This window comes from Thamnophis elegans, chromosome 5 (genome assembly GCF_009769535.1).
Source record: "Thamnophis elegans isolate rThaEle1 chromosome 5, rThaEle1.pri, whole genome shotgun sequence".
NCBI lineage: Eukaryota > Metazoa > Chordata > Lepidosauria > Squamata > Colubridae > Thamnophis > Thamnophis elegans.
In genome coordinates this window covers 84,242,207-84,267,247 of record NC_045545.1, presented here as the reverse complement: position 1 = coordinate 84,267,247, position 25,041 = coordinate 84,242,207, and the positions used below count along the sequence as shown (strand labels likewise).

General features: G+C 34.7%; 1 protein-coding gene across 1 annotated transcript; it reads right to left on the bottom strand.

Moving 5' to 3' along the window:
- Positions 1-943: 943 nt before the first annotated feature.
- SPO11 (SPO11 initiator of meiotic double stranded breaks) lies at positions 944-24,100 on the bottom strand (the record flags this gene model as incomplete). Its single annotated transcript, XM_032218608.1, has 13 exons — positions 944-1,063; positions 2,442-2,553; positions 4,461-4,537; positions 6,707-6,744; positions 7,228-7,327; positions 10,598-10,707; positions 10,915-10,948; positions 11,929-12,015; positions 13,014-13,122; positions 14,332-14,398; positions 15,950-16,038; positions 19,723-19,836; positions 23,976-24,100. Coding segments are annotated over 13 exons (1,182 nt in total), but the record flags the coding sequence as incomplete, so codon positions are not given.
- Between the last annotated feature and the right edge of the window lie 941 nt (positions 24,101-25,041).

Sequence of the window (25,041 nt, the reverse complement as noted above, 5' to 3'; positions counted from 1 at the left end):
ATCTCCATAGAGGATTGCATCTGAAGTGTGTTAATGGATCTTTCACCGTTGCTTCACTATTGTCAAAAGACATATTAGTCACAGGTAGCCTTTGACTTACAACACTTCATTTGGTGACCTTTTGAAGTTACATAGGCACTGCAAAAATTGACTTTGACCATTTTTCACACAACCTTTGTAGTATCCCCATGATCATGTGATCAACATTCAGATGCTTAGCAACTGCTTCATATTTATGAACGTTGCAGTGTCCCATAGTCATGTGATCACCTTTTTCAACCTTTTGACAAGCAAAATAGGAAAGCCAGATTCACTGAACAACCATGTTATCAGCTGCACTTAACAACTCTAGCAAGAAAAGTTGTAAAAATGGGGGAAATGCATTTAACAAATGTCTCACTCATCAACAGAAATTTAAGGCGTAAGTTGAGGACTACCTGAATATAACTGTTCCCTCCTTTTGGAAGAAGGGTATAGTCACAAATTTAAACTAGGGGGAATAATGATAAAGACTTTCTTACTTGATTTATTATAATTTTATATCATATTTTTAAACTCAATACATTATAAACAAATCCTTTTTATTAATTAGTAAACTGATAAAGCATTTGTGAAACAATATTACTATCCTTTTGTCATCTGTATTTTTTCTTTGAAACATGCAATTATAAAATGTGAAAACTAATTAGAATAGATCAGAAATCATTCTTCCTATCAAAAAGGAAAATTAAAGAGAATACTAATTCACATAGAAAATATTTTACATAACTGAAAATTTTGTATGACCTGCCTTAACACCTCTGAAATAAATTATAGTCCATTAGGAATGTAGTCCATCTATACCTTCTCTTTTGTTTCCTTATATGTTCTACATCTTTTCACTTTTTTAATATTTATATTCTGTCAAAATACTCATTAAACATCTTTAAAAGTGTCCTGGTATTCATATCCATCCACCGAATTGTAGCTTGTTTGGCAAATATATCCTGGAAAGATAATCTGTTGAAAATGAAGCGAGAGCTTGAATTTCAGCCTTCATTTTAGATGTTTCCATAATATCTAACTGTAAAAGAAAAGCATTGGAAATTAACATTTCAATCAACATTAATATAGATGCATCATTCAAAAGACAAGCATTTTATGCTATGTATTCCACATTATAAATATAAAATGTAAATTACAAAATAAAACATAAAAATACAAAAATACAGACTATCAGAGGTTATTTTACTACAGTATTGTGCCAGATGAATTGCCTGTTGCCTCTCTGTCCTCATTTACATCTTTTAAATCTAGCACATTGTCAGGACAAGTCAAGCCTATACATCTCAGACATTTCCTTTAGCCATAGGCAGCTACTAAATGCCAATGTTCTTTGCCTTTTTAGGTAGGCATTTAAGCCTCAACTGTGTTATAGCATGAGACAACTTTCCACTGTCCTCTTCTACACTAGAATATGTAAAGTCCTCTGGAAGCACACCTTGTTTTGCCCTTACGCAGGAAGGCATGTTTAGACCTGCTTCTAATCATTAAGACATTTTATCCAGTTCAAAGGTGCTTAGGCCAAAGCTATATTATGCAGATCTGTTTTTAAACTATTTCTTGATTCAAATATCAAAATTACGTTTTTTAAAAATTATTTAGGCTGGCGAGCTAATGCTTATGTTGAACAGCAGAGAGGAGCACCTGAGTTCTGGAGTTCTTTTCAATTCTTTTCTAATACTAACAGAGACAAGTAGAATTCCATAAACCCAGCGGTATTATCCTCTAGGTCCATGAGGCAACACAAACATGTCAGCATGGATTTTCTGTGTCTGTATTGCCAGACTCCCACAATTTACCAGCACACTTTACAAGGGATCTCAAGTGGATAGTCTACTTCTGTAGCTATGCTAACATTTCACACTAGGCTGCAGCTCTGGATGTATCAAGAAGACTTTCCCACTAAAACCAAGGGCTGCCATCACATGTAACGGCTGACGTGGATGTTGACACACTGTATAAAGGATTTGTGGGATCCCTGCATAGAACACACCATAAGGGAACATAACTTGCCAACATGGCTGCTGGCATACTGTTCAGAGGAGAGTGGACTGGAATGACATACATGCCCCAGTCAAGTAGCCAATAGATGATGGACAAATTATTGTATAATCAGTTCATTGCTGTCAAATGCAACATATCATCTAAGATCAAAGAAACGTTGAAGAAAACACTAGTTAAATTTCGGCTCAGAGCAACCAGTCCCTTGACATCAGCTATGGGCTGAAGATAACAGGAAGGCTCATGTGGAGTTATTTAATTAGTCATTCTCAAGTTAAAGAGGGCACATATACAGTAGTTGCATTACGTAATAGAACTCTAACAGCAGAATATAAATGAATCTGCTGTTAAAACTGCTTACAATATAAAATACAGAATTTATTATGATCTATACTTACTTCTTTTTTCCAGGCTGACTCATGAGCAGTGTATGGTCTTGCCTGTAAAGCAGTTAGTTTACTCTGATCTTCTTTAGTCAGTGGAATTAGTGCACTCTTAGGAACATTCAGTCTAAAAAAACAGTTTGATTAGTCTGTGCTTATTTTTACAGTTAAAGCTTATTTTTATTTTTCATAAATATGAAACTGAAATAAAAATCTAATAAGATTAATACTGTCAAATATTAATGTTCAACTAAAGCCTTTGCACATTTTAGGGACCATGAAGTGTTACTTACCAGTAGCTTATCATATAGTTGGAACACTAACATACTTAATGTGTCTCCTTGCCACGTTTCATTAGTTAGTGCTTGCCTGTTTTGTAATTTTGCTACAGGGAAAGGAACAAAGGAGGATGATAGTTCAGGATGCTTCATATCTGCTCTAATACTCTTAGAAACTGGTGTTGTCTTTTGCTACACATTTGGGACATTATCCATTTTTCCCCTCATCCAGGCATTGAGATAGAGTCACTAGTGCTTCTTAAGACCTAGATATGATAAAATGGTAGATAATACTGTTCTACAGTGGAACGTGTGTTTAAAATTTAAATTAAAGTGGGCAGAGAAAGCCCTCCTGTCATATCTCCAACATGCAGAAAATCAGATAGAGCATATCTGTATTCTTGCATGAACATACTGCCCAAATGGCAGGTTTTTAAATTGTATGATTATTCCTTAAATAATTCATTTTTACAGTCTGAAATACAATTATTAAATGAAAGCCTACTATTTGAGCTGCATATTTTAATGTTTGAGCAAAAACAGATTTGGAAATGAGTTGATAGCATTGTTCCAATATTTGAGGAGTTCTTACAAAAATGAGAGGGTCAAACTATTTTCCAGGCAAGACAATGGTTGGAAGCTAACCAAGGAAAGAAGCAACCTAGAACTAAGAAGAAATTTCTTAATGGTGTGAGCAATCAACCAGCGGAGAGGCTTGCCTTCAGAAGTTGTGAGTGTTCCATCACTGGAGACTTTTAAGAAGAGACTGGGTAGCCAATTGTCTGGAGAGGTGTGGGGACTCCTGCTTGAAGAGCGGATTGAACTAGAAGTCTCCAAGATCCCTTCCAACTCTATTCTATGTTCTATCACTCAGCATTTCATGTTATTTGGAAGAGACTTGGAAGTTCTGGAAGAAATCTCTAATAGATCAGAATATATATTGTAAGCATGGGACTTGAAATTCTTAAGTTAAATTGGTATGTATTTACTGTTTATTTCTACATTTATACAGGTAGTCTTTGACTGAGCCCCAAATTTATGTTGCTAAATAAGACAGTTGAGTTTTGCCCCATTTTACGACCTTCCTTACCACAGCTATTAAGTGAATTACTGCAATTGTTAAGTTAGTGACACGGTTGTTAAGTGAATCTGGCTTCCCTATTGACTTTGCTTGTCAGAAAGTCACAAAGGGTGTTCACATGACTATGGGACACTGCAACGGTCATAAATATGAATCAGTTGCCAAGCTTCTGAATTTTGATCATGTGACCACGGGGGATGCTGCAATGATTGTAAGTGTGAAAAACCATTATAAATCACTTTTTCAGTGCCATTGTAACTTTGTACAGTCATTAAATGAACTGTTGTAAGTCTAGGACTACCTATACTTATTAAATCATGGAATATACATAGTTTTATATGCCACAACTGAATGAAAAATTGTAAATAAGTCAAAGCTCCAGTCAAGCAAGACTCTTACATGTATGAGGGTCTTCAGAAATTGTGGGTGCTCCATCACTGGAGGTTTTTAAGAAGAAGCTGGACAGTCACTTATCTGAAATGGTATAGGTATTCCTGCTTGAGCACTAGAAGACCTCCAAGATCCCTTCCAGCTCTATTCTAATTATCCTGCCGCCTTGTCCCTTGTAAATTTGTGCAGAATAAATCAATAGAACTCTTCTAACTATTAAGAAAAAAATGAACTTTTTTTTTGCTTTTTTTAAAAACTAAAAGTATGATAGTTAGAAAAACTAACCGATAAACGTCAGATGGAAGGAGGCCAAGCCATCTTACAGCTGGAACTGTGAGGCGATGGGCTTCAAACGACATTGACTGAAATGTGAAATCACAATCTTTTTGCTCAATATATCTGTTATAGTAGACTTAATATAAAATAAGGCTTTTAATGATTAATATCATTGTAGGCATATCTACTCTGATTGATTGATTATTTGCCATCAAGTCATTATTGACACAGCATCCAAATAGATACGTAGATTGATACTCTCCATGAGCCTCTCCTTAACTTGGTCCTTCAGTTCTTCCAATTGTGTATACACAGCTGGTGTAGCTGAGTCTATCCACCTTGCTGCTGGTTATCCTCTTAGAATTGTCTACTTGGAAATTTTATTATTTTTATCCTCCAAATTGTGGGAGTGCTAATTGATTAGATAATGGGAGAATCAAGTTCTCTTTTTCACTGCATTATTTGAATCAACTCTTTTAAAATTTCGTGATAAAAATTATGGGTTACATCCATTTATGAATTAATGTGTTCTGTATTAGACCAAAGCAAAACAGAAAGCATATTCAAAATAAAATAAAAAACCACTTCTTTATGTGGCAATAGCAGTTAAATTAGCCAAAGGGGACAACAACAAATGTTACAGTATGCAATGGAGCCTAATTCTCTTCTTCTCTGATGTGCAAAGTGAGCATTTGTGGGGTGAGGCAACATGTGGGAGTGTGTATATTCATTTCTCTCTCTGCAAGATTTTGATGAACTGCTTTTACACCACATCAGATGTAGAAAGATATCTGCTAATCAAGTAAGGAAATACAGTTAAGGGGAAGGGCTGTTGAAGAAATACCTTCCATTCCAAGCTTAGGTATTCTAAATGCTTCCAGTACCATAGGCATGCAATGCTGCAGCAAACATTATGGTTGGGTATTCTATATTTGTGGCTCAACTTGTTATTCCTTACCGAAGGGAAGAGGGAGTTAAGCATTTTCCCAAAACCGTATATTGATGTGTCATAGCTAACCTTGTGCTTGATTATTAAAAAAAAAAAAAATTGGAAAGATTTGGGATGGAATGATATTTACCTCACAGACTAGGAGTGAAATTGAGCTATACCTCAGTTGAATAACTACTATAAATATGCCCTAAAAGTTTTCTTCACTGAAATATTTAATAACAAAAATGGTTTCATGTTGTGTGAACACTTTTTATACTTATTCTCTTCTCAGAATAGAGAAGATTGGGTGGTCCCAAGGTTGAGGCACCAAGAACACCCAGGTTTTTCTGTCTATCCTTTTGTAGATTTTAGACTTTGGGCCAATGACTGTTCCAACCCAGAAGTGTTGAGGGGAAAATAGGAGAAAGGAATATTATGTATACCATCTTTAGCTTCTGAGTATGAGAGCGGTATTCTGTAATCTAATAAGTAAACAATAACATATTAATGACACATAGGATAAGTGTTTTTTTTGAAGTACCATAAATCAATGTGACTCTGTTTTGCATAAGTTTTCCGTCTTCTTATTTTAAGACCTAGGTGTTGTCGTGATACAAATTTTAACCAGTTAAAACTTTTTTTATACTTTCCTATCTTTAATCCATCAACTTTTCAATCTAATTTTGTTTCGCCATCCATGCAGGCTTAACATTCTCATTATATCTCTCAGCCTGCTCTTTTAAAATTCTTTTACCCTTTTTATTCTTCAACCATAACAGTTAAAGTATGACATGCAATTCAACTCCCCCCCCCCCATGAAAGCATAGGCAAATAGTTGTCAACAAGATACAAGTGTTCTCTTGATTTGTCTCTCTAGAAATCTTGTGGTTCCATAGATTAAGATATGACTGTAGTCTGAATTGGAGTTTCTCCTGGCTTCCATGTTACTACTGATTATTGTCCCCCACTCCCTGCCAAGTTTATTTTTATTTTTTAAAAACATACTGATTATTTTTAATGCCAGTAGGAGTCTCTCTTGCTCTGAATGAACTGCCAGTATATTTTTGACCTTTTTATCTAACTTGCAATTCTACCTGCCAGAATTCTCAACATATGAATTGATGTTCTAATTGTGTGACCAATCCCAATCAGTTTGGTTTCAAACCAATTTTGCAATTCCAAGCCAAAATATGAGAAAGAGATAAAGTATGTGTGTGCGCGCACACATGCGCGTGCGCACACACACACACATGTGCAAACACATGCTGTTACATTTCATTCACTGTGAAATAATATGACAAGTTTAAATTTAATAAAAACTTACCACAGATCCATATTTGTAGATACTCATTATTTCAATACCTGTACAGAAACAATATTTCCCAGTTATTTTTTACAATGTTTTAGCAATGAATTCCAAATGAATTAATTAATTCCAAGTATATGCATGACAAAGTTGTCCCAGAGAAGACACAGAGTTTTAAAGTTCCTAGTCAGTAGCAATGGAGAAAAAGAAAAAAGAAATGAAAGAAAGTGAAGAAAATAGAATATAGTAGAATGTCTGAAGGAAGAGAAAAAGACTCTTGTATGAAAAAGTATTAGTGATGGATTAATCTCCCAATAGAATGAACTGTAAATGAACTGGCTAATTTGAAGCAGAATGAAAAATGCATTCCAAAATGCAACAGAACTATGTTGAATGGGAAGTATGGAAAAAGTGGCATGTAAAATAAAGATGAAAAAAATATTAAGCAAACAGCAAGATAATTTGCAAAATCTGAGAAGTGCAGTGTACTTTTTACAAAGGGTATAGAAACCCTTTTTGCAAAGGGTATAGAAACTTACCATGTGGGTCAGCATCCATGAGAGCAAAGATTGGTATATGACAAGTATCCCATAATTTTCTGATTAGTAGTCTTGTATTGATATCTGGTACACCTTTTCCCTGAAGAAATAATTACTATATTTACAACAATGACACATTTTTCAATATCTGTTTAGACACAGTTGTACTACTCAGCAAAATCCTTCATTACAGAATTCCCAATTCAGCTTCCAATGAGTATAATCTTTTTTTTTTTACAATTGTTCATATTAAATGAATGAAACATTAATACAAATACATTAAAATATACACCAATAAAATTAATTTCTAAAAGGTGTATTAAAAATGGTGAAAAACAGGAATTAAGACATAACATACAGTGCTAATTAAAAGAATTTTTAAAAATCTAAAAAGTAAACCTGCTTTTAGATACAAATCAGGCAGGTATCACCATTTAGAAGACTTGCAAAAATTAAAAAAAAAAGTATTTCCACTGTCTCAAAGTACATATGGATAAATGCCAAGAGGATTTCATTGTGTAATGCAGGTAATGATAAGGTGATAACCCATCTGAAAGGTTTGCCTTGGTCCCCACACTGCTCTAGTCAGGGTCTGGATGGGAGTGAACAAACTCGCACTCAATCCTGACAAGACCGAGTGGCTGAGGATGTTGCCCCCCAAGGACAGTCCAGATATTCCATCTCTAAGCCTGGGGGTGAAACTTTACACCCCTCAGAGAGGGTCCGCAACTTGGGTGTCCTCCTGGACCCGCAGCTGACATTAGAACATCACTTGTCAGCTGTGACTAGGGGGACCTTTGCCCAGGTCCATCTGGTGCACCAGTTGAGCCCCTATCTGGATCGAGAGGCACTTCAAACGGTCACTCACGCCCTTGTCACCTCAAGACTCGACTACTGTAACACGCTCTACATGGGGCTGCCCCTGAAAAGTGTTCGGAGACTACAATTGGTCCAGAATGCAGCCGCATGAGCGATATTGGGTGTACCAAGATACACCCACGTTACACCTATCCTCCGCGAGCTGCACTGGCTCCCTATCGGTCTCCGAACGCGTTTCAAGGTGCTGGTTATTACCTTTAAAGCCCTACATGGCCTAGGACCCGGATATCTGCGAGACCGTCTTCTGCCGCATACCTCCCAATGGCCAATAAGATTACACAGGGTGGGCCTTCTCCAGGTGCTGTCGACCAGACAATGTCGTCTGGTGGCTCCCCGGGGGAGGGCCTTCTCTGTAGCCGCTCCAACCCTATGGAATGATCTACCCCCAGAGATCCAGATCCTCTCACGGCCTTCTGAAAGGTTACCAAAACCTGGCTATTCCGGCAGGCCTGGGGCTGTTGACCTCATGAATGAGGTCCAGCCCCGCCTAGATTGAGTGCATGAAGTGATCTTCTAATCTGTTTTTTTTCTCTATTTTAAATTCTTTATTTTAAAAAAAAATGTATTTCTGTAAGCCGCCCGGAGTCCTTCGGGATTGGGCGGCCTATAAATTTATTAAATATTTAAATACATACTTAAATACTTAAATACTTAGTCACACCCCTGACTAGAGATAGTAACTCTTCCCACATATTTTATATCCACTAAATTCTGAATTCAGAGCATATTCACACACAATGAAAACTGGAATTCTGCTCTGCACACACCAGCTTTCTTTACCTATGAACCTACTGGTCACTGTGGACAATAGACACAGAGACAGTCATTGGAAGGATTCTGTACGTTTATCTTCATTCCTTCTCTAAAAAGACCCAGTTAGCACATCTCCATGTAACATATATCCTTTTGATTAGATTAGCATTCTCAGGGATTTCATCACTTTATTTTCTCTCTCTCTCTCTGTTCTCTTTTTCTTTTCCCTGTGATCATACACTTCAGGTACTTCTCTGGGCCACTCTTTTTCCATAATGTAAGCTCACATGACAAATTCTTATCCATAGATAAAATAACTAAGGCTTTTCTATCACAGAATTATTTTCTAAATAAAGCTTATCTTTATTTTCTTTCATACAAGCACCGGTCTCAAGAATACCTTCAGTTACACTCCTAACTTTAGTGTTTCTCTTCCCATGCATTCTTTCCACTATATAAAGCTCTCTGCTATCCAACAATGCATTGTTGTTGGAACTAATGGAGGCCAACTGAAGCCAGTTAAATCTCTGTTAAGTAGGAAAGTGCTTTTGTGCCTTAATGACAAAGATAAATCTGCAACCCCTCCAAAGCGTGCACTTGACCCTTAGAGCAATGTGGCATTGCTGATATACTGTAGGTTTTTTCCTATATTTTCCTGGATAGGCAAACCACTAAGCTTCTACTTTAACTAGACTCAGCTTTAACTCGTCAGCTATCTGTCAGTACAGTCCCACAATCAAACACTATTGATTAAGGTTTTCAGATGATATATTTCTGTCTGCAGCTAAGTCTTCAGAAGATGAAAAAAGGAAAGGTGACAAAACTAGTCTAGGGAGACATAGCTCTTGCTATTTTAGCCTGAATCAGAACCTTTTTTCTATTACTTCTGCAGAGTATGAGAAGAAGTATAAGCCTTCAAGCTGACCGTGCTACTGTGTGAAAGCCGTGTAAATATGAGGCTGAAACCCTGGCTTTGGGGGAATAATGGGCACCAGTTATTACTTAATGATATGGCTGGACTTGTGTGGTTTGACCATAAATAAACAAATGGTTTACCAAGCAAATGGTTGGAGATAACACTTGCAATCTCCTGTATTACCTCTCCTGACTTGGAAAACCAGACTTGTTGAGATTTACCTGTTCTTGCTGATTATTGCTTCTTCCTGACTTCTTCCAACATGAAGTGCTACTAGGTACATCAGATTTGGCTTAACAGTACTGCTTACATTATTCCTTTGGAATGATTTTGTGGTGATGACCATGTTGTCATTTTGGGATGATAGGATAATCCCTCCATGTTACCCCAGGAATAGAACAGAACAGCCTATGATCACCATGCTGGTGCCACTGCATGCTTAACATCTGAATTACTTCACTTACCAGTTTCACATGGCATGGAAAATAACATAACAGCCCCAAAGCACAAATGTCATTGTGGTTGAGCAGAAATTTAGCACCATTTTCTCAAAAAATAATCTAGCTATCAGTAGAATCACTATAACATATTAAACAAGGTATTTACAAGAAGGGCATAATTGATAGCATTGAAAATTGCTGAAATGAATTCAGGAGACTTTTAACAGGATTATGCTTTCAGATTATATTGGTAGTAGTCCACCTCATAGTATGACCAAGGCAGTTTTCCTTCTGAAACCAGATACAATTGAATTGAAATGCATCTGGATAATTAGGTTTATTTGAAATGATTGGATTTGCTTAGAAAAATGTAAACTTGTACCGTAATTATTATACTTGGGGACATTTTACAGCAGAAGTTGTCATCTAACAGTCTCTGAAAAGTTGCATCTTTTTCTATAATTAGAATAAATTTTGCATCTGTAATCAGATCTGTAAAGTTAAAGGGTTCAAGAAAATATACTGGAATTTAATTGCACTACATAAAGTATTGGAAATTATATAATTTTCTGTTACTATAATGTGAACAATTATAGCATCAGCGATGCCACTTTATATGGAATCTTTAGTAAATTTTGTATTCGAGTCTTCATTTTGTTTTTTAATTTCTTTAATCTATACATTTTGCTTAAAGGATACTTCTTATTCCTTCTACATTAGATGGTACAGGTGTCTAAAAAAACAGACATCAAATTGTTTTAGAAACTGAGGAAAATCATTCTTTCAAATAAATTAGACAATAAAAAGCAAAAGTAAATTTCTAAAAGTATTTTCCAAAACAATAAACTATAATAATTCTTCATTACTTTGTAAGTGTTATAGTTTTATATGTTAACACACTAATTCTAACCATCCTTCAAGAGTTATTACCTTATAGTGGTGATGGGGCTAATACATTAGAAATACTTTATGAATTGGGATTTTATTTGATTAAATAAAATCCATTGGAGAAAGAAAAGCAACCCTCTCTAGTATTTTGCTAGTAAAATAGTAAAAACATTCACAACTCAGAGGTAAGGTGAAGACTGCATAATTGCAGAAAAAGATTTTTCCACAATGTGCACTAATTAGGTACAAGTTAAAAAAGTACAGATAGTCAGTTCAGTAAAATTATATCCAAGCATCAATAATTTGATTATCATATTAGACAACCAATGGATATAAATACTGGTTTTTCTCTTATTGAATATATACATGGATGCCATGAACTATTTGAGAGCTAAAGTATAATTTCTCTAAATTTGGGATAATTCAATGTGAATTCTTTCTCTAGAGATTTAAACATACTATACTTAATGCTATTGTAGATTGTCATATTGAAAATAATTATGCAGACTGCACTAATTCTATCCATTTTTGATGGAATGGATGAACAACAATAATTATACAATATCTACAATATAAACACTGAGAATGTGTTTGCGATCCTGAATTTACCAGCAATTATGAAAAAGAGGATTTTTTGTAATTTTGCAAAAAATCATTTTTGTCTATTTTTTTTAAAAGACCTGAAGTGGGAAATGTTGCTCCTGAATAAAAAATTACAGGGCCTCATAATGCATTGAGCAAAAACATGTAATCTATGTACTTCAACTAGAATAAAGAAATGTGCACCTTATATAAAATCGCGAAATAATAATGAATTATACATACTGTGGTACTACAAGTACAATTTACTTTTGTACCATCCTCCTCAATATAACTAAGATTACCAGCAATACACCCTTTGCTAGTGGAGAGCTGCAAAGAAAAAAAATAGTAATTTCAGATAATAATTATATAGTCACCAGGATAATATATCTAATCATTATTTATAGGCTAGATGGGAAAAAATGTTTATCCTAAATGAACATAAATGATGTGATAGTGTTCTTAATTACTGTAGTCACAGGAAATTTTATCAGTTCTTGGATTGGCTGAATTTAATATTGCCTTAGGGAACTATTTCCTCAGGTTCATAAATAGCATGACTTATTTCCATACCAATTTGACATTTATAGAAAATTGACCACTATCCTCCAAATTGTCTTTTCTATACAATATTTAAGTTCTTTAATAACCGATCCCTCAAAACCATGCAACTGCATTTTTTTGTTTAGCAAATGGGAAAAGTTTAGGAAGTTTTCTGGCAGTGACAGACTTGCTGGAGCATAGGAGGATGATATCTCCCTTTTGAACTATAATACTTAAACAATAGGCTGAAATGTTTCTTTTTCAAGGTGGATTATAGTGTAAGTGAGCAGTCACAGAAAGAGCAAATAAGAATTATTTTCTTTTGGCTATACTGTATAATTTGCTTCCGGAGTGTCATTAGAGAAAGGAAATGACAAAAGACCACCCCATATTTGTTACATATTTTTATATATATATATATATATATATATATATATATATATATATATATATATATATATATATATATATATATATATATATATATATATATATATATACACACACACACACACACACATACATATTATATATATATATATATATATATATATATATATATATATATATATATATATATATATATATATAATACACACACACACACACACACACACACTTTATTCCCCTTTCTGTGATTTGCAACTGCCAACAAATCTATTCTTTAGATATGACTTTTCTATTTTTATTTTATCATGTCTATCTGTGTTTACTATTGTGGAAAATTAATAAAAATAGTATTTTGTACTTATTATAGATCATGTAAGAGATATTTAATACTTAACAATATGTAGAGTCCTTCTGGGTATCTTGATCATACAGCAAATGTCATTTATAATATTGTCCACAACCCTCTGGTTACCAAAAAGTACTGTATCAGTGTAAAAGATATCTCTGTCAGAATAAAATGTAGTTTTAAAATAAAATAATGACAGTCTCAAGAGATTTCAATGCTACTTAGAAAATAGTACTCATGAATATTTAGCAAAGGGCATCCCATAAGTATTGCCTGTGGACATTGTCCCACTCTTCTGTCATCTTCTTTGAATTTTATGTTTTGTCTCTTCTAAATGGAACCCACAATAATTAAAAATTGTAGGGAAAATCCCTAAGGGAGTGTTCAGGACTATTCTTATGCAGAATATTTCAACAATGATTTTTACAAGTTGTCAGAGTTTGTGGAGTTAAGATGCAACCAAAAAAGGAGCTGGTTACTTTCTCTTCTACCATGAGAGAGGATAAAAGCTTAGGAAGTGACATGGAAAATGATGAATCCTGATTTGAGATGCTTAGAGAAAAATTTAAATGTAATAAATATTATTTTTGATGTAGGCTAACTTACTAAACTGCTCTTGTGGCATCTGTAAAGTTTGGATTTGATTATGGAATAAATGATTCCTTTCATTCTCTTATTGGTAATCATTAAATGAATAAAATTTGGTCAACCATACTAATTTATCTGAAACTTGAAACAGCTATTCTGGCGTCATAAAAACACAGCAGTCTTGTAGGCTAATTAGATAATCTCAGATGTAATATATTTAGTAGAACCACTTTCAAAAATATTTCAGAATGGTGAAGTAGATTTTGTTTCAATGAATAACTTTACTGCTTCAATATTTCAAACAATATCATGGTAGTGAAGATCACAATAGAAATGCTATCACAGAGGCTATGTTTGTACAGCACAAATAAGCTTTTATGAAATTAATTCACTTTTGCACAATAAGTTCACAGGGTAGGAATCACATCATAGGCGTCTGTTACAAGCCACAGCATCAAAATGTATAGTATATGTCAATATACTAATGATATAGAATTTTTGCCAAGACATCTAACACAAGTATTACATAATTTTGTGTGATGTCGTTAAAATGCAAGTATCATTTGATACCTCTTGAAGTTGTTTCTATGAAATTTTAATTGGCAGTAGGAATAACTGAAGAATATTCACTACTAAGACAATAGTTCTATAAAAAGGCAGAAATGTAGTTTGAGTAAGTTTCCCAGACTTGACTCTCACTAATTCTCACAAAGATAAAGTGAATAAATATTGTATATGTTTATTTTAACCTTACAAATACATATAAATATGATTATTACCTTTTTGTTGCATACGTGTTTGTCTGAACCATCTTGTAAATTATAGATAATATTTTAAGACACAAAGCTGAAACATAAAGCAAAACCTCATACAGTTGCCACCTGAAACATTTGCATCCCTTGTATTTTATCTTCAAGTTCTTGGCATACAAATTATTTCTCTTACTGTTGGCATTATTTGCAAAGATATGACAACCTAGTCTAAATTTTATCTGACAGTAAGGCTTTATGTCAACACCTCAGTTGATGAAAACCACAACAAACAATGGAAATCAATATTTATTCACTTACTCGGTGACAACCATAGCATAGAAAAATTGCAACCTGTAATAAAAAGGCTTAAATGGTAAAGAGCATGAATTAATAAATGAAATAAAAATGAAATGAAAGAAAAATACTTATAGTGTGTGTTTGTGGAACTAAGAGAAAGGGAAAGTATATAATCAATCTGAAGAAAGGGATAATATAGAGTACAATTGTCGAATACATGCACAGAAGTGAAGGTATTCGAAGATTTAATTGAATAAAAGAACTAAAAGATGTCAGAAAATATGAACTGAGGTAATCAGGATTATTGTAGAGGTATAAGTTGGAAACACTGTAGAGGAATCCATAGGTTGGTAATAAGTTTATGTTATCCTCCAGGGAATGGTGATAATGGAAGAAGTTTTTTGGGGAAAAAAATATTCCGAATAAATGTGATCCGGAAGGGAAAAAAAAGAACCAGGTGACATGAAGAGCAATAGCAATAGCAATATAGCAATAGCAGTAGACTTATATACCGCTTCATAGGCCTTTCAGGCCTCTCTAAGCGGTTTACAGAGAGTCAGCATATTGCCCCCAACAATCTGGGTCCTCATTTTACCCACCTCGGAAGGATGGAAGGCTGAGTCAACCCTGAGCCGGTGAGATTTGAACCACTGACCTGCTGATCTGGCAGTAGCCTGCAGTGCTGCATTTAACCACTGCGCCACCTTGGCTCTTGAGAATAGGAATACCTATGGGAATGATATAAAAGTGTAGAAACAGTGACTGAGGCATTTGGAGATCTAGAAGCTTTGTGTGAGAAACATACATTGAAGAGTTTGTGTCAAATAAAACAGATAAAAAGGAAGTTATAAATAATGTGAGAATGTTGAAGAATGCTAAGGCTTCATGTGTAGATGGCGTAATGGAAAATACATTAAAATATGGAGATGGATTCACTTTGGTATGGCTTATGATTTCTTTAAAATATATACAATGACTGCATCTCTGCTTATCAATAGGAACAATGCCATAATTATACCACTATGCGAAAAAAGAGAAACAAGAATGCATGCAAAATTACAGGAGGATTACCTTATTATGTACATCCAGGAAGTTTTAACCCAAATATATTTTAGCAACTCGCTTATTTCTTTATTATTCTTACTAAATAGACTTGCAAAGCTTTGGATTTTATGAAACAAAGTTTATGCTTCAAATCAAAACAAATTGTTGTACAAGTTATCGTGACACAAAGAGGACAAAAGTGGATCCCAATTAAATGATCAGATTCATTTGTGCATTCTTTGAATTGGAATGAAATGTTTTTGAACTAAATAGCTCAATATATTGCTGAGTTTCTTTAACTTACCAAACTTTGGTGCTGATTTAGGACTGTCACTTCTTATTTGCTGTGTGGTGCAATTAGATATCATCTGCAAACCTACAGCCTCTGTAAAACTAATTTTGAAAACCAAGCAGGAATTTAAAATAAGAACTAATAATCTGATATTTTATTCATCAGGATTGGTAGTATTACATAAAAGTCAAGAATATTTTTTGCACTAAAGATTAGAGGAAAAAAGATAAAATGTGCAGGTAATCCTCAATTTATGACCACAATGGAGCCTAATATTTCCAGGCCACTAGATGGCTATCAGTAGATGTACTAAGCCTTAAAAGCAGGGAAATATTGAAGTTTCATTGTATTTACCACTTCAAGTTAATTCTCAATATGGGTTTTGAATTATAAAAACCAGTTTGTCTTTCTCTTCATCTTTCTCCAATGGAGCTCCAGATGTCTCACCTGGTGCTCCATCTCCCAATCAAACAAGATCCACCCCAAGACCAACACCCAGGGAGTACACAATGGGTGTTTAGGGAAATGCACAGTATAGTATAATACAGGGAGATACACAGAGAAAGGCTTCATAGGGATGGTACAATCCAAGCCCCTGCCACCACTATTCCAAGAAGTGACTAAAGCCTCAGTCAAACTGCCCTCCTCAGAGAAAATCCCCAAATCTCAAACTTTCTCTGAAATTCCACAGGATTCATAAATGTAGGGACAAAGATTCTCTCCTTGGTGGAGAGAAGCAGTTACCATTACCTACACAAAAGGGTCTGAAACATTTTTAAAGTCCAGAATGAAACACATTCTGTACACTCCTGTTTATTTAATGGATTGAAATCCTGTTTATATCTGTTACTTTGCCTATAGACATAGACTTTGTATGGATAAGTATAATGAAATATGGGGCTCATTTATACAAAATATTAGGAAACAGTTATTAATGCTGTGTTTTGCTATTTAAAGTCACTACTTTTTATATCCTTAAGGTGGCAGAAGATACTACATTATAAAATCATAATAAATCTTCCAGTCTTAGAAAACTTGTGATTTCTCAAGGTACTGAAATGAATCCAGAGTAAGTTAGTCATCATGTTTAATTTCATTTTACTTCAGTGGTTGCATAGAAAACTCTTGTCATTTAAATTTGATACAAATTACAGTCAAATTTCAGTTTTCCTTATATTTAGAAAGAATGTGATTAGGTAACATGATTAGGTAATAGCATTACATATAAAATTATTTTGGTTTGCTTTATTATGTATATAAACAAAAATCAAGTGAATCTAAACTCAGAAGTGGGTTATTTTCTTTCTACTTATTTTCTTTGGGCTTAAACTTTGATTTCCAGTTAATTAGTCCAGCTCTTATTGTATTTATTTCATAGTACTCAAGGAGGTGAACAGACTTCAAAATTTCCTATTCTAAAATTCACAAACCCAGACTAAATTAACTCCAACAAAACATGTTAGCAAAACTTTTAGTTATAGATGGAGCTAGAGTTGCAATGTTTAATCTATCATGTAGCTGTCAACCCTGAAGCTGACCTGGCTGAAGCCATCTAGGAGCTTCAGTGCTGCCACACTGGAGCGAGGGAAAGAGGGGGCGGGATTAGAGATAGCTGGGGTTCTGTAGTCAAAATAAAATTCTTTCGCCTGGGAACCAGGGACGTTCTCACAACTGGCTGGAGGAAGGAGGAGTGATGTCACCAGACGAGCAGATGCTGCATTGATTGGGCCATGTGACTGATTGTTTGGGGTTGGGGGAAAAACTTTTAATTAGGTGAAAACCAAGGGGTTGCTCAGAGTTGGTTTTCACCACATATGTGCCAATTTGATATTTCCAATAAAGCTATTCTTTGAGGATTCCAAATGCCTCGGAGTTTTGCTTGCGACGGAACTATTTCTTGGAACCCTGACATTAACTTTTGGTTATGCAGCAGTTCTTGAAACTTCTAATTGTGAAATTTTATTCTATCATCAATGTGGTCTTTCCCAAATTTTAGTAGACTAAAACTGAATATATAAAATTGAATAATAGCAATAATAATTTTCACATTACCAAATGTAATACAGTTTAAGTCAATTGCAAATTTCTGAATTTTAAAATTCAAAAACATATTATGTAGCTGCATAATAAACGAAGTGAAAACATAGAATAAATTCTTCACTAGTATTATACCTCTTGGATTTCTGGTGCCCTTTCTTCTTTCATAGCAGTTAAAACATTTTTTTTTTTAAATAGATAATAAAAAAGACACATCTATTAACAATTCTATATTTTTAGATCTTTATTGATGAGATTCAGGAATAGTTCTGTCATACTGACCTGCCTATAATCTGTAAACCCTAGTATCAATATTCCACACTATCATTTAAAACAATTCTTTGATTTACTAGATTTTTTTTTTCTTTTCTGTCAGTCATCTCCATTGCCTTCCATATTAAGCTAACAGTTGGAATTAATATTTAATTTCCTGAATAGTGAGCACTTAATTGGCAGCTGATTTGTTTCCATGTCATTCCTTGTTACTAAGAAGTGTTACAGAGGTGGTATTCAGCAGGTTCTGACCAGTTCTGGCGAATCGGTAGTGGAAATTTTGAGTAGTTCGGAGAACTGGTAAATACCACCACTGACAGGCCCCGCCCCCATCTATTCTCTGCCTTCCGAGTCCCAGCTGATCGGGAGGAAATGGGGATTTTGCAGTAACCTTTCCCTGGAGTGGGGTGGGAATGGAGATTTTACAGAATCCTTCCCCTGCCATGCCCACCAAGCCACAGCCACCAAGCCAAGCCACACCTACCAAGCCACACCCAGAGAACCAGTAGTAAAACATTTTAATCCCCCATTGGTGTTACTAGTGTCACTAATGGCACTTCCATGCTTTACCTCCTCTTCTCCTGAGAACATCGGTCAGCTGGCTAGTACAAACTCAAATAAGCTGATCATTAGGAGTGTAAAAAGCAGAATTTGATCAATACCCACTCCAAATTACACAAAGTTCTGAAGTTTCAAAAAAGCTCCTATTTTCACCTTACACAGATATTTGTCAACCCTCAGTTCTGTTGATAAATTGAACAGCTCCTGCCAGGAGGGGAAATTCCTAAAAGTGTCAGCATAAGTAAGCCCTGCAGTAAGGATTTGGGGTGAAGCAAAAGGGAAGAATACCTGTTCACAATTTCTGTAAAGCATCAGCATTTCAATGGAAAGACTATTTTAGTGATACTTTAAAATATGCTGCAGGTAAACCAGAAATAAACTGAAGCTTTGCTGTTCATGAGTAGGTACAGTACAGTGGTGGGATTCAACATAGTTTTTTTTGCTACTGTTTCTGTACGCCTGGCTTGCTGCTTGTGGCAGGGGAAGGATACTGTAAAATCTCCATTCCCACCCCACTCCAGGGGAAGGTTACTGTTAAATCCCCATTCCCTCCCGATCAGCTGGGACTCAGAGGCAGAGAATAGATGGGGGCGGGGCCAGTCAGAAGTGGCATTTACTGGTTCTCCGAATCACTCAAAATTTCCACTACCAGTTCTCCAGAACTGGTCAGAACCTGCTGTATACCACCTCTGGTACAGAATTAGATTCTGATTCAAAAACTATAGAATTGCTTGAGTCTAATCTAATCCTTGAGAATGTAGGTTGTTAACCAAAAGTTTTCATGTTATCTTTGGCACTTGCAATTTAAATCAAAGGTTGCAAATTTAATCAGATGTAATAAATATATAAATATACAATTCGTATTTTACCCATCATGTTTGCATAAAATACATTAGCAAGCATGGTTTACTTACTGTATATTTCCCCAATCAGATCTGTTTCTTAAGATAAGAATAGGTGCTTTATTTCTGGACAAACTCATGATAACATCTTCAATAACATTTTCTATTGCTCTCAGTACCTCGGAGCTGAAAGATGTTACAAGATATAATTTCATACAGATGGTATATCATTTCCCAAGTTTCCCAAAATATTTTTCACTATTGCCTTCTAACTATTTTTTTTTGAGATTGCTGAAGATTCTAGAAACATTTCATAGTGCTTTGTCTTGCTTCCAGTAGTAGAAATCAGTTCATATGTTTAAGTTTCAGCCTTAAGAAGTACATTTCTAGCCAGTCCTCACAAGCTTTTTTCATCAAGCCAAATATTTGGATCAACTGATTTAAAACAACTATGATTAATGTTTTTCAATCATATGATGTAATATTAGCTTTGGCCAGAGTTTGACTTAACTTGTTTTTAAATGCTGTAAACTTAAAATAAAAGTTCAAGGATATAATATAAGTACTTCCTCTCTACCATAGCACATTAACCTTTTGATCTGACACTTTGAATGAGTGCCTGTGGTTTTTAATTATATGAAGGTTTTGGCTGGATAAGAACATTGTGTGTGTGGCAGGGGGAGGCGAAATGTATCATAAGCTGAAGTAAGTGCATTAGTACTGCTCTCTCTCTCTCTTGTGTATGTCTGTGGGTATATTTTGATGGAGGGGATAGGCACACACACACATACACACACACACACACTGTATGTATGTATGTATGTATGTATGTATGTATGTTACTTTCTTAGATGGGAACTCAGCAATTTAATGAATGACCAAATTTAGTGTTTCTTCGCTGCTATTTTTGAGTGCTTTTTAAATATAATTTTAGAGGTATTGTTATGAGGACTAATATTTGTAATAATATTATATTTAAAAAGATTAGGGGATAGCTTTCTCTACTTATTGCTCATGTTTTAGATTGAAATGTTTTGGAATAAAATTGAGTTAATAGAAATGGACAGCCCTGGTATTATTGATTAGCCACTCCTTTTTCTAAGTTATTTCACTTCTTTCAGTACTTACAGTTATAATAATTAATGATCCATGTATAGTAAACAATATTATTGTTCTCTGTAAACCACATCATTTAACCAGACAGATTTCTATTTAATCTTTAGAAATGTGTAAATAAGTAATGAGGTTCAGATGGTAGATCCAGGTTTCATGTGCAGGCTTAAGATCTAAGGGTTTTGGAGCCAACAAGTTTGAGAGCATTTTAAATATAGGAAGAGAAATATTTGATAGACATACTCATTCAAACAAATTGCACAAGTTCCTTCCTACGTTTTAGCTCTCACTGCTTAAAAATGAAGTAATCCTCAATAAAAAGTGATATGACTAGTCAAAGAAAAAGTTAAAAAGAAAAAAAAACACAACACCTCAGCAGTAATTAAAGACAAATCTAAACTGTTGAACGGCAAAGAACTACAGTGTATATCACACAAGGATAAAGCTTGTCAGCTCATTTCCAACAAGTCACAGCATGAGCATTATTTTTCTTTTGGCAACAGAAATAGAAATATTATTTCACAACAGAAATTTTAAAAGATGCAGAATTAATCTCTTGTAATATGTTTGTTTCAGTAAATCTGGGTTAGGACTTATTATTTCAAATTAAATACTAAAATATTAAATTGTTCGTGGCAATTGTATCAGATGACAAAGTCCTTAAATTAGAAAATAATAGCATTCCCAATTTCATTTGGGGAATGCAAATTTTCAAATGATTTGCTTGTATGTGCAAAAAGAATAATTCAAAGCATTAGAGCTGATTATGTATAATTTATTTATTTATTTTTTTATTAATATAAATAGAAAGAGCAACATGTTCAAAATCCATAAAGACAGTATGTTGTCGGGTTACAATTATTTTGAGTAATATTCATCATGATAATAATAATCATCGTATTCTCTAATAGTAATTTCATAATGACAGTTCTTTTCCCTCATAATATTAATGCATATTAATTGTTAATATTAATAAAATTAATAAGTTACAGAAATCAACCCTAATATTAAAATTAATATTTCTCTTGTACTTTTAGGGAGTTCTAACTCCTGTTTCTCTCATTTAGCCATTTATAAAACAGATTCCATACCTCAAAATATTCAGTGCCTCCCTTTTCTTTAATTTCAAATGTTAGTTTATGTACAATTAATATAGCCAATCATTACAGATGTTACAGTGAATAATGCTAATGAAAGTAACAAATGCAAGCTATATTTCAAATAGAAATCCATATTTCAATTTTTACATTTATTTGATTTATTTATTAAATTTTTATGCCACCATCTCCTCTACAAGGTGAATCTGGACAGCTTATTATTTCTTTGTTGGTATACCTAAAAGCAAAATTATTTACTAGATATTGAAGATATTTTCAAAAAAATTTAAAACAATATCACTATTCGGATCGTATGTTATTGTATATATTTATGTTATAGCTAGTGGGTTTAATGTTGTTATTTTACATGATTCAATCAATCTTTTATGAATGCATTAATTTAAATTTTTAGGGTGATAAATAATGATAAATATAAACCATATAAACAGAAGCTCTTTGAGGGTCCCCCCTAATTTTTAAAAGTAGGAAGGGATCCTAAGAGCAAAAAGCTTAAGAAGCATTGTGCAGGAACTCCTTGACTTATGCCTACAACTGAGCCCAAATTTTATGTTGTTAAATGAGACATTTGTTAAGTGGGTTTTGTCCCATTTTATGACTTTTCTTGCCACAGTTGTTAAATGAATCATTACAGTTGTTAGTAACACAGTTGTTAAGTGAAAGTGGCTTCCCTATTGACTCTGCTTGTCAGGTCGCAAAAGGGGATTACATGACCCTGGGACACTGCAACCGTCATAAATACGAGCCAGTTGCCAAGCATTCCTATTTTAATCATGTGATCATGGGGATGCTGCAATGGTCATAAGTGAAAAATGGGTATGTCACTTTTTTCAGTGCTGTTGTAATTTTGAATGGCCACTAAACGAACTGTTGTAAGTCGAGGACAACTTGTACTAAGGATTGGAAATGGATAAAAAGCAAAGAAAGCTTGCAGATGTGGTACTGTGCAACTCCATGTCCTAGCATAGAGTCTTTCTCCATTTTCTTCCTCCAGTATTTACTAGTCATTTATAAATGACACTGAGAATTTGCAAGGGAGCCTCACATTTTCAAAACAGAAGCAATAATAAAGCAGCCACTACAATACAGAAACATAGAAAACTGATGTTAGGAAAAGACACAGCAGTCCGTTGAGTCTTCTTTTGCGGGTTTTTTTTCCCCTTATTATTTTTATTTTTTATTTTATTATTTTAATTTTATTTTTTTACCTTTTTTTGTCAAATGATAGACTTGTGTTTATCCATTATCTCCACTGGAAGTTGTTTCCCAGCTTCCATAGAATAATAGACACAGATTTTAACAGAAACAGATTTGAACTGATTTAAATATCAGCTATTTTTTTAAAGTCAGCATACTTTTTAGAGCATGTTGTTAAACTAACATTTTACACTTCCTGGAGAAGAAAAAAATCTCAACTGCCTAAAAATTGAGCTTTTAAGACCTAAAGTGTTTCAAATAAAAGCTTTAGAAGCAGCGTAATAAAAATTGCTTTTGCTGTTCCCAATCATGGATATCCTTGTATGCCACGAAAGTGTGAAAATATTTATGCGTAGCTGATGCATTTTCACCAGACTAAACTCATTAAATCCTCTTACTTCAGAACAAGTACAGGTAATCCTTGCTTGGCGACTGTTCATAGTTAAGACAGTGATGAAAAAAATAACTACATGATGAATTCTTGCATTTACAGCATCCCTAACTCAGTAAAGCAAAGAAAAGTTGATGTAAAACGAAGCACAGTTGCGGTTACACTTAGCAACCATCTTCCCAGTCCCAATTATGGTCAGTAAACGAGGACTACCTGTATTCCTGCTATTATGTGGTAACAGAAAATTGGGTTCCTGCTCTATCTTTTTGAAGTAGCCTCTGAAGGATGTCAATCCCTTTGGTGAGGTCTGACATGGTCTGTTACCTGGAGTGACAGACATTTGTGGGTTATTTTTTGAGGCAGCCATGGGAATTTAATGAGGATGCTAGTGAGAAAGGGCTTCAGCAACAACTAGCCACTTCAACCATCTTTTGACAAGATTCTCTCTGTCTTGGTTCATATCATAACAGACTCAAATTATAATCTGGGTTGAGTTAGGATGACATTACCTAGGGATTTCACAACTGAAGCTGGCCACATGGGGTGGTTTTGCTGAAGTTTTCCTGAGGGCCAACTGGTGTTGATCCAATAAAGTGAACAAAGACCAGTCTGTCTCTGTCGAACAAGCCATAAGGAAATAAACAACAATTTAAACCAAAAACAGGAGAGAACAACTTGTCACACTCAACCCATGGAAAAAAAGCAGATTCAGACTGAAAGTCTGGCTCTATCCTTATCTCTCTATCTTGCCTCAGAAAAAAAACAGCCAATCAAATCATGGTAAAGGTGGGCCTAGTCTGCTTGCTGGGTGCAGTGTGGACACACCTGGTTATACTCTGAGGGCTGAGGAAGATTTTTTTAAAAAAAAAAAAAGCCTTCAGTGTTACTAGCGTATATATTTCCCAGATGTGGTCATCAGGGCCTGGATTAACCATGGCTGTAGTGAGTTGATTGGGGGGGGGGGGGGCTCCTGTTCTTTGCAGGGGACTGATTTGGCTAGTATTTGCAGTGTTCAGGTCTCTGTTATCCCATACTTTCTAGGATACATGCACATTCTTTTACTTTTGTAAAGATTTAATCTGTTTAGTCTTTCCTCCTGAGGTAATGAAAGCCATAAAGCTTTGGCTTTCTTCTTTCAGAAGTTGGGGAGACATTTGCAGCTCCAATTCTCCCCCACCTCAACTTGCTTCAGAAGAATTAGTACCACACAGTGTTTCTTAACACTGGCCACTTTAAGTCGGGTGGACTTCAACTTCCAGAATTCCCCATACTGGCTGAGGAATTCGACAGCGGACATCTACACTTCTTAAAAGTTGTTGAGGTTAAGAAAAGTTAAGATAAAATGGATTGACTATATACAAAATAAATACGGGACCAAGAAACTCCAGTTAGCCTATGCTTAAGATCAGAAATGATTTAAATTGTTTAAAGTTAGTTCAGCAAGAAGAAGCTAAGGTCAATGTAGAATGTCATTAATTTCTTTATTTCTTTTTTTCCCAATAGATTTTAGACTGTGTTTGTTAAAAATCCATACCGTGTACGGGTTCTGGGAAGTCGGGGGGGTAAGGAGGAGGG